The sequence below is a fragment of the Leucopleurus acutus genome (assembly GCF_964270905.1).
Source record: "Leucopleurus acutus genome assembly, chromosome: X".
NCBI classification, from domain to species: Eukaryota; Metazoa; Chordata; class Mammalia; order Artiodactyla; family Delphinidae; genus Leucopleurus; species Leucopleurus acutus.
This window is the reverse complement of record NC_139148.1, coordinates 97,690,726-97,701,905: the sequence shown is the minus strand read 5'-3', so window position 1 is coordinate 97,701,905 and position 11,180 is coordinate 97,690,726. Positions and strand designations below refer to the sequence as shown.

Here is an 11,180-nt window from a genome sequence, read left to right as displayed (position 1 = left end):
AGAGTCATGTACCACAATGTTCACTGCAGTACTATTTACAATAGCCAGGACATAGAAGCAACCTAAGTGTCCATTGACAGATGAATGGATAAAGAAGATGTGGCACAGATATACAATGGAATATTAATCATCCATAAAATGAAACAAAACTGAGTTATTTGTAGTGAGGTGGATGGACCTGGAGTCTGTCATACAGAATGAAGTAAGTCAGAAAGAGAAAAACAAATACCGTATGCTAACACATATATACGGAATCAAAAAAAAAATGGTTCTGAAGAACCTAGTGGCAGGACAGGAATAAAGACGCATATGTAGAGAATGGACTTGAGGACACGGGGAGGGGGAAGGGTAAGCTGAGACAAAGTGAGAGAGTGGCATGGACATATATACACTACAAATGTAAAACAGGTAGCTAGTGGGAAGCAGCTGCATAGCAGAGGGAGACCAGCTCGGTGCTTTGTGACCACCTAGAGAGGTGGGATAGGGAGGGTGGAGGGAGATGCAATAGGGAGGGGATATGGGGCTATATGTATACATATAGCTGATTCACTTTGTTATACAGCAGCGACTAATACAACAATGTAAAGCAATTATACTCCAATAAAGATGTTTAAAAAAAACAAAGCACTGAGCACAGTGCCTGGCATAAACCAACTATTAGTTCCCTTTCTCTAGATGCACACAAAGCCAGATTTTATGTCCAAAGGGATGAGTCTTCTATGCATAGGGAAAACTGAAATCCTACAGGGTTCTCCATGTAAAAGTAGATGAAGTGGGTGGAATACAGTCAGAATTGGCTTATCACTGAGCTGGATGGATAAGAGTACCAGTGCCATGTAAGGTATGTACTAGAAGTCAATGAGCAGGAAACAGGTTCAAATAGACTGCAGAATCAAAGCCAATACCAGGAAGTAATACCAATAATTTAGTGCATGAATGCTCAAAGTTATAGTGGAAATCAATGACTGGAAAGTGTGGTTCAAATACCAAGATAGTTCTACTGATTCTACTAAATGGTGTAACTCACTTCCAGGACTTTTGTTTGTAAAGCGTGGGCAGTGACGCCTGCATGAAGGTGACATTGAAGATTCATGACACTATATTCCCTTGAATGTTTTTCCATTTTCCTGGCCAAGTGAGACCTGAAGCTTCATAGGGAGGCAATAAAGCATGGCCACCAGTGTATCAATAAAAGGCTTTATATATGTAACCCAAGCTTCCAGAGCTCTCCCAAGGGCATGAGGTTTTACATTTTGCCCAGAGGCTGGTATACCTTAAATTTTCTGTTTTGTTTCAGAGATGACTATTATCATAGGCAAGATGGTGCTGGGTGGAGAAGATCTTCCAGAGTCCAAAAAAAGGGTGATATGTTTTAACCATCATGGATAGAAGTGAAGGCTCTATGGGTCTGATTGAATAATGAGAGTCACATGGGTCCCATGTGCTGCCATCTGGACAGAATGGAGGTAGTGAGAATTAGGTCAATCATACACTCTTCTCTCTCTAAAGGTGCTTGTCAGGGGCTCATGTCTACAGTCATGTGTTATGTCTTCATCCACGGCAGTATATTCTGATGGTTAGACTGAACTATGTGGTATTGTAAGAAGCAATTACTTATGCCAGGTACCATGGTGCTGGGTGTGAGTAGAAGTAAACGTAGGAAGTGCAAACCATAGGTATTTAGGAATGTTATTATAGCTGTAGACAAATGAGAGCGATAAAGAGGGATACTGACTGACTGTTGAGGCAAGGCTCCCAGGGAGGACAGTCTTCAGTGGATTCACTATGGTTCACACTGTGATGCTGACTTTGCATGGTGAGAATCTTATTTTGTTTCCAGTGTGCTCAGAGGTGATTAGGGTCTGGAGAACGGATGCTATTAAAACCACAAAATTGATGTATAAGCCAAACACCAATTTATTCACTTATAATGAGAATTAACTGCCAAGTAGGCTAGAACACTTCATGTCAGCTGGTTAGCAAATTTTCTTCCCATAACAAAGTTTATATGGGAGGGTAATTAAAATCAGATTATTTCTTAGAGCATGGAGTCAGAGCAAGGGGAGTTAGGTGACAATCTTAATGGCTAATGACACAAATTGGGATGGCCTGGTGCCTCTATCCCATTGCAGGTGGACCCTGGCAGGGTCTGCTGATCAAAATCCCCTCTCTGACTCTAGAGAGATTACTGATGCCTTACGGCTCTTTAATTGCCCACTTTTCTAGATTCCATGCAAATCATTCTTTTGTTAACAATTCGTTCTTCAGACTTGTAAAATGATTAAATTCCCTCTTGCTTGGTGGCATCAATCATGTAGCAGATCTGCCTCCCTAAAACTACAACCTTGGTTGTACCTGGGGGTTCCCCAAGCCTTTGCAACTGCAGACTACATCTTTGAGTAGGGTACATCTCATTTGTTCTCTGTAGATTTTAATTAGTTTCACTCTCAGAGAAATTCACTTAGGTGTAAGTTCTGAGGACTCATCCATGTAACTCTCTTTATGCTAAGTAATTAATTCATTCCAATTGAAGTGGATGGTATCACTATAACAATATTTTAAAGTGGTGAACAAAATGGTTGCTAGCTAGTAGGCAGTAAAGCATTATCCCAGCATCCTATTCATATGGTCAGCCTGGCTGTTGGATTGTATCACATAGAGCACAAGAGGCCCTTGATTTGGAATTTCTCAACAAGGAGCTTCTAGAAGTAGGAGGTGAACTGAACTTCATAGCCCAGGATTAATGATCTGTTCTGAGAGGCTATGGAATCTGAAGATTTCTTGGGGAAGAAGGTAATGTTGCTGCAGAGGGAAAGTCCTCTGCAGAAAATAAAGTGACATATCTTTATATGTAAAGAGTACATATGCATAAGGAGTACGCAATGATAAATTGTGGCCCTAAGATAAAGAAAGATTGGTGATTAACCCAACTGAATGCTCCTGTCAACATTCCAGGACGATATTGGTGTTCGTAAGGAAAGTGACTGGAGGCCATTGGGTTAGTCCTTTATTATAGAATTGGTGGTACTAGATCAGGATACCTGCAGGTAATACCAGAGTCACTTAAAGTTCAAATAGAGATCCGTTAGAGGATCTCATACAATCCCAGTACACTAGTGGGAATTTCTTACCACAATTGAAATATGTGCATTCAGGTCTCCTAGTTGTCAGAGCATATGGAGTAAGGTGGATGTATAGCAAGCTGTTAATAAAGGAGACTCCTCGCGAATACAAATAAGAATTAGCACAGTGGCTAGTGAGGCACTGATGGGTGAAAAGATATCTGTTTGTTAGTGCTATAGGATAAGAGTAATAAGGTCCTAGCTGAGTTTAGGTATTGTCAAAGCATAATTCTCCAGGCCAAACTACAGTGGCGCTTCGTGTTCTGAGAGGCCTTGATGGCTGCTAGGAAATACGGAATTACTGATTTTACTTCGGGAAATCCATTATGGGGACATACATCAGCCCTAAGAAGCAGGGAACAAAGAGCAGGTAATTACCAGAAAACACCAATTATCACTGCATATCCTTAACATTTTAGGGATTTTTACCTTTTCAGCATAGCACTACTTTTGCTCAGAAGCATTAGGAATCCACACACAGAGTTAATGTATGCCAAAAGTACAACACAAGCAATCATACCCCCATTTCGTGAGTTTTACGTACAGATGGTGTTGATGTATATGCCCCAGGATTTGAAATGTGAGATGGTTCAGAAAACTGTCTGCCATTAATTGCTCTTCAAGAGCCTCAACTAGGTGAAGGTCCCCAGAGGTGGTCCATAAGGGTAGGGCTTAGCATCAATGAGCAGTGATCCTAGATGGTGACCACACTGAGGCCTCTAGAGTCAGAAACTACTGAAGGGCCTGATCCTCAGTCTTCAGTGGAGATTTAGTTAGCCAGGTTCCCTGTCTAAGGCAGCAGGGACATGCTTCAGACACAGTAATTATGATGGGACACACTAAATACTTGTTAGAGGTCATTATCCTAGAGCATTTTGACTTGGCCATAAGGCATGCTGGAACCTGAAGTAGGTTGTTGGAGAAAAGCTAGGGCTTGGCTAAAAACATATACCTGCCTGAAGGGCTAACTCTCAAAGAAGTGGACCCAAAGTTCCAAGCAGACTGCTCAAAGGGCCATACCATCTAGTTTGTCAATAGCCAAGAGATTACTTTTGAGCAAGCAGCAGTCTTTAAATAGTAGCAAAATATATAGCTGTATGAAAAGGTGGCATAGCTGTGTCTCCATGAAGGTTGGTTTGTGTTAAGCTGGACTCTAGTCAGTAGGTGGAGCAGGATTCAGCCTCTAGTAGGAAAATGTTGGTAGGATATGGAAATGCAACTGGGACTTCAGCCAAGAGTCCTAAACCAACAGGGGACTAGGATACAGACCAATGAGAGTAAGGGTGAAGGCCTTGGGCCAACAAACTCAACCCAGGTATCTATCACCTATCGGTGGGGATGGAGTTCCCAATGTACTTCCAGGGTGGTTTCCACTGGGTCAGACTGGGCAGAGTTTTTCCTGCAGGCTGTCAGTACACTTGGGAAATTAGTCCCAACTGTATAAAGTGCCTGGGAATTGTTTTCATCATTGCTTTATCAAGTTTGGTGATGGGTCACCAAATGAACAAGATCTGGTTGTTTAAATTCTCAGAAGCCTAGGAGTTCATGACTGTAAAGTGGTATCGCAGTTCCCCATCTGTATTTTAAATGTTAATGCAGGATATAAATCAATGAGGCTGGAGGTGAGAGGGGTATAAGTTTACAATGTGACCTGCCTGGGCTCCTCTTACTGGTGAGCTGGGTTATTTATCCTTGCTGGGGCTCGAGAACGTTTGGCAAGGCAATCTCTTGTGAAGTGACCAGCCTGGCTGCAGTAGAGGCATGACTGAGTTTCTTGCTGGCGGGCTCGTTTGGCTGGAGTAAGAGGCAGCTGGCTTCCTCGAAGCTGTATAGGGTCTTCCTTGGGTGGTGGACCTGTGGGGTTGGAGATCAGGGAAGCCAACACTGGGATCTGGGCCTCTGGCTGCAGGAGCTCTGGCCTGTCACTACGTTGCTTATCCAACTGAATACACTGAGTGATAAGGTCTGGGAGATTGTCCATCAGATCTGTGCCACTTACTTCAGCCTGAATGGAGTCAGCTAGTTCCTCTTGGAAGTGATCACTCTGATTGGTTTCATTATATCTCAGATTTTGAGCAAGGAGCTGGAAAGTAGTGGCATCCTGCTGAGAGAAGTTGTCCCTTTTGTCAACCTTAGCATTCATCAAGGGGTTCATTTCCTGTTTTGTGGGCTCACCAAATGACTGCTGTAACTCAAGAACAAAGTTCTCATATTGCTTCAACAGAGCACTCTGGTAGGTGGTGATTCTGTGTAATTCTCTACTGTATCTTCTGGAATCAAGTGAGACTAAGCAGAACTGAGTACCAATATTGGATACCAATGAGCAGACAGTGGTTTTGCTCTGTGATCAGACAGACGGTGTCATGAGCAAGTCACAAGGGTATGCTGAGAGCTGAGAAACGCCAAAAACTGCTGTCCACTACTCAGTGTTGCCTCTTCTTCATGGAGAATGCCAGTGCTCTGCACATTCAGAAGAAATAAATTACTGGTTGGACTTGACCCTCAGGGCTCCAATCATAGCCTGCAGTGCTGTGAGGATCCGATTGCTGTGGTGGTAGTTAATCCATTTTTTCTGGCTTTCTAGTCTGTGTCTGAGGTCACATTTGGTTGCCATGGACATGATTAAGACATCACAGGCAAGATGAAGAGGTGAGATTGAGGACCTAGCAAAGAAGAACAGAATATTCTTAAATTATAAAGATCAAAATGTTCAGCAGTCTTCCCTGCGTTGATAACAAGAATATAGCAACCAGTAAAAGTTTAAAACAAACCCCAAACATACTGTATGTTGGTTGAACTATTCTGCTATGTAATTCCTCTCACTGTCCTTTCCTTGTGTAGTATTTAAATGTATTTAAATCGGCCATCAGTGGGCAAAAAAATATGTATCACTGAAAGCAAGATTTGATTCCCTAGGTTTTATTTGATGGTACCTCCTCTCGAAACCTATGGAAGAAATTATTGGAAGAATGAAATAGTGTACGATGGGGGGCCAGAGACTTGCCCAAACACTATCAGTTGGATGATTTGAAGAACTCATTTGCTTCTCAATTTCTTTTTATCTAATGAGGATGACTATCTGGTCTACCTCAAAGGGTTGCTGTGAGTATCAATGAGACAATAGATAGGTGCTCTGAGTAGCAACAAAAAATGAGAGATTTGCTTCCAAGATTGTTCCAGTGCAGCTGAACAATGCCAGTGGTGAGGCTCTACCCTCAGTGCATAACGCCAAAGTAGAAAGATACTGTCATACCTCCTTTCATTCTTCCTTTCCATACCTCACCCATCTAGTCTACTATTTACCTTTCAGACATCTTTCACTTTACAGGTGCCCATCCATGAGTTTATTCCTGTCAACCCAGCTAGGTGTCAACTGATAGCTAATATGTTAATTATTGAGTGTTAATGATTGGCCTTTCTCAGGGTATTCACTTTTGTTTCCTCAAACTTTGATGTGTACAAAAATCCACTTGGTCCCAATCTCTAGCAATTCTGATTCAGTAAGTCTGGAGTGGATGCCAGGAACCTGTACAGGTTGGCTGGCAGATTTCTGATGATGGTGGTCCTTGTGAGAAAAGCCATCCATACAAATATCATGCAATAAAGCCATATTAGTAGCATCTCAGAGAAGTAGGGATGGGGAGGAGACATATTTGGGGGTAGGAGGCTGACCCTCAAATGAGGTAGAATAGGTGGTAGCCTATTCTACCTCCATATAAAGCCACAAATTGCCCACACTGTTCTTAACAACTGCTCATCTCTCCCAGGTAATAGAAAGCAAGAGTTCAGCATGTAGGTTCTAGAGTCAGACTGACCTGGGTCCAAACCCTGGCTTGGCCAAAAGTTGTGTGACTCTGGACAAGTTACTTAACCTCTGTGAGAATCCAAACTTTAAAATGGAGATGATATTAATACGTGCCTCTTGGTGTCATGAAGATTAAATGAGATGAAAAGAGATGAGCACAGCTTCATGCAGATGGCAAATGCTCCATAAATGTTAGCTATCATTATTCTAGGTCCACAGTCTGTGTTTTAGAATTTAAATTATTTTCAGATTTAAGAAAAGTAACATAGAGTATGTACTGTTTATTACATAACACTCCCAGTAATGTCTGGGAAAACATCCCATAATTAAGCCATTAACATTTCTGCAGGAAAAAAAATGTCTGAATATTCATACTAAAAGAGATAAAGACTAAGTTCATGTCAGTTCAGGTCAGGTTTTTCTGCCAAATAAGTTTTGGCACCAAATTTAAAAAAAAAAAAAAGCTTCTGTTGTACAGAGCCTTTTGATTTCAGAATTGAAGCTAAGGGTTTGTGGACCTCTACCAAACTCTTTTTTCTGGGGTGCAATTATAACTTTTCCTTCTCTGTCCCTGCTTTCTGCCCTTTGACTCCACTCTCAGAAGTTCCAGAATATCTGTAGAGGTCTCCAGTTTCTTTACAGAATTATGTATTCAAAGTGGCAGATCATTTAATTTTTCTAATTATGTAGCACTGGTGAAACACTTGCTAAAATTATAAGCATTAGCCCAAATGCAAATCATACAATGGCACTGTTGTCAATGGCAGTGGCTTAATCCCTCAAAGAAAATCTACCTTGCCTTATCATTTTGGAAATTGCTCTCCTTTTAGAGGTCAATGGCCTTCTATTGGATTGTTCCAGCAGATCCTGGGGGAAGAGCTGACAGTCTGGAGGAGTTCCAGACCACAGTCTTTCGGAGACAAAGTAGAGACAGAGCTCGTAACTCAAATGCACAGGCTTGAGGGATCAGACTAGTGAGCTTGGACCAGGTCTGATAGAAAACTGCATATGCTTAAGCTTTTCCTTAATCAGTATGTGCTTCAACTACAAAAACAACACAAAACTAGGTTTAGTAAACTATTGCAGGCCACTTTGATGTTTGTGTTCAGTTTGAACCAAAGCCATAGTTAAGAGTTTCCCCAGATATAAAACTACTCCACTCTGGAGTCCCCTAAGACCCCATTTGGAGAAGGGCCTGCAGTATCCTGCTGCCTGTAAGGGAGCTTTGTGACCTTACACTGCTTTATTTTCAAGCTGTTCTACATAACTCATTGGAGAAGATTGAACTAGGGTCATGCAACTACCCAAAGCAGCTGCATTCTTACTCTTGTTCTCCAGATCTTCTAAGGAATGCTGTGGTCATAGGAGCTAAACTGATAGATAAATAACCCTGATAAGGTGACCACAGGGGCATACTGCTTGAACTTGTCTGAAGACTTGGGTGTGACCCCAGCTCTGCCACTATCTATACTGACAACCTTGGGCAAGTCACTTCCTCTCTCTGGGTCAGTTTCTATATCTGTATAATGAAGGGATTGGGTTTCTTGAAGTTTATTAAGATAAGAAATTCTGATTCAGGAAGGTTAACAGGAGACCTAGGAATATGAATTTTTTACAGGCACCCCAAATTATTCTGTGTTAAGAAGTCTTCAGATGTTACCTTGGGAATATTGGGTGACTGCCCACACAAAACTGTATTTGTCAGAGGTTCTCAAATTTCAGGATACTTCAGAATCCCCTGGAATTTTAACATACAGATTTTGGGGCCTCACCCCTAGACAGTGTGATTCAGTGGGTCTGGGATGAGGCCAGATAATTTGCATTTTAATCAAGCTCTGTCAGTGATGCTGATGCAGAAGTTTCCCCAGCAACACTTTCAAAAAACTGTAGGCTGAGTAATCTCAAAAGGCCCTTTCTGCTTCGGCACTATCTACTTTTTTGAAAGTAGAAAATATTTGACTCCAAAAGTGGCCCCTGAAGTGTGTGATATGTAGATTGCTTCCTTCCTAGACTCTGCTTGAGGCTGCATGGTCACCTCTAAACAGTGGGCTAGTGCAGACCTGGCTCAGGCATGTGAGATGTAGCTGGCTCAGAGACAAGAGAGAGAGTAGCAATTGAGTTGACCCTGCTCTCAGGACTCTGTAGTTCCTGCTGGGAGTTATGTACTATTCTGCTCTGCTCTGCCTGTGAATGAGGTAGAAAAATCGTTCTCTTATCCCCATATCATAGACAGAGCAGCCCAGCTGGGATCAAAATGCCTATTGCTATGACTCAGACCTCATACCTTCCTTTAAGCGTCAACCTTCCTTCTGGCTCAGCTGGACCCATGGCCTAGCTGCTTACGAAGTTCAACATGTCATGAACACTATCTACAAGTATTCCCTGTCAGTTTCCCAGTTTTCCTTTCGAATGTGCACAACTCTATTAAGGAGCCATCTCAGCCTTCCTGCTCCTTGGGTCTATTTAACATTCTTCCTAAGGTCATGTTTCCCAGTCTCCTCCTTCACCTACCTTCTCTCCTTTGCCTACTGTCTCTGCTGGCAACCACAGCACATGTCTGAATGATTCTGCTCAGTCACCAGCCAGAATCATGACCGATAACATCATCCCAGCAATACATGACCCTTTTACACTGTTCTTTTCTCTCAATCCAATAAAGAAAAATGCCTAGAAGGAATGGGAGAGTTTTTCTAGGAAGGCAAGGATCTGGACACTGGATGGAAGGCAAGGTGATCTGCCATTAGGTGGACATCATAGCACTAGGGTTGAACACAGAGTATTATATGGAGTCAAGGAAAAACCCCAAAGATAGACTCTATTGCTTCTTCGCTGTACTTGCCAATTTGATTTCAATTGAGGGGTACCAACGTTATATGGGTGGTGAAATGAAGACTTCAGGGAAAGTAGCCATGTTTTGGAGGTTTGTCAACTCCTGAAGATCAGGTGTGCTGCTACTTACAGCTCATAAGAGATGTTATAACATATGGCAGATAACCTTTGCAGCAGGATTGGGTCGAAGTCTCATTTCAGACCTGCAAGTGCTGAAGACATGGCAGGCCTCTGACACACTGTAAATGCAGAGATTTTCATTTCTATTTGGTAAGAATAGGAAAGAAAAGTCCTGTTTTCCTTCAGTTGTATCCACCATTTTTGTAGGTCTTTGGTAATAACACTTGTGATTTCTTGAGTACCTAATTTATGCCAGCTTACATCCTCTGATTGGTACTGGCTGCCTGGAGCTGTATGTAAGAGGATTCTGGACCTGTAACTGGCCTCACTGGTAGAATGTTGTGAAGGATTGTCAGTGTCTGCCATGGGGTCTGGAGGGATAACTGCAACATGCTGAACATGCGTTTGTTACCTCTCTTGTAGACTGTATGATCCTCACAGCAGTCTTATGAAGTAGGTATGATTATTTGCATTTTACATATAAGGAAGCCAAGCCCCTACCTGCACTTCAGAACATGTAATCATGCCCACTCCTGCTTTTAATCTCTTTATCCCCTCACCTAAAAGCCCTCTTCTTCCTATGCTCAGCTTAAGTTCAGCCTCCTCGATGCAGCCTCCTCTGACTACTCAGACCCTTACTAACTTCTCCATTCCCTGAACTGTGTGGAAGGACACATGATTTTATGTTCCCTCCTGGAGGAAGCCTCTTTCTTTTAAACTCCCACAATACCCTGCACAGGGCTGGTTCCATGGGCCTTATGTAAATCTGTGTTGATGGATACACTAAGATGATAAAGGGCTAGGGGAAGGACAAGCAAAAGAATCCCTACTAGTAGTAGCCTGAGGTTAAAATTGTGACAAGAAAAATAAGACCTGGAATCCAGTCATGAAAATCTGATCAAAATGGGAGGAAGCTGAGTAAGCAAGCAGGGGGATGGGAGCTCTGTAGAAGTGGTCTGAGCTTGAAGGAGAGCCCAGCAGGCATTGGTATCACACCAGTTTTTGGCTTTCTATCCACTATCTTCCTTTCTTCCTTAAGCCCCATAAATTCAATGATTTTTATTTTTTGGCAAGGCAAAACAAATGATCATGTCTGACAAAGACTTCTTTACTACTTCTAGGTTCAAGGAAGCAGTCTGGAAGAGTGCTTTACATAACTGAGTGTGCACCTTGTCATGTTTTATAAGAACAGTGAGATAACATTCTAAATTGGGACCATCTCAATAAATCTGGGTTGAGCTATCACCATACCCATCTAATCAATATGTGAAAATATTAAAAGAACAACCAGAAAGGAATGATTA

The 11,180-nt window shown here is 42.1% G+C and overlaps 1 protein-coding gene across 1 annotated transcript; it reads right to left on the bottom strand.

The window, feature by feature from the left end:
- Positions 1 to 4,788: 4,788 nt before the first annotated feature.
- Positions 4,789 to 9,255, bottom strand: RTL4 (retrotransposon Gag like 4; the record flags this gene model as incomplete). Its single annotated transcript, XM_082865136.1, has 3 exons — positions 4,789 to 5,392; positions 5,609 to 5,785; positions 9,212 to 9,255. 3 exons carry the CDS (start codon positions 9,253 to 9,255, stop codon positions 4,789 to 4,791), a joined length of 825 nt encoding a protein of 274 aa, XP_082721262.1.
- Between the last annotated feature and the right edge of the window lie 1,925 nt (positions 9,256 to 11,180).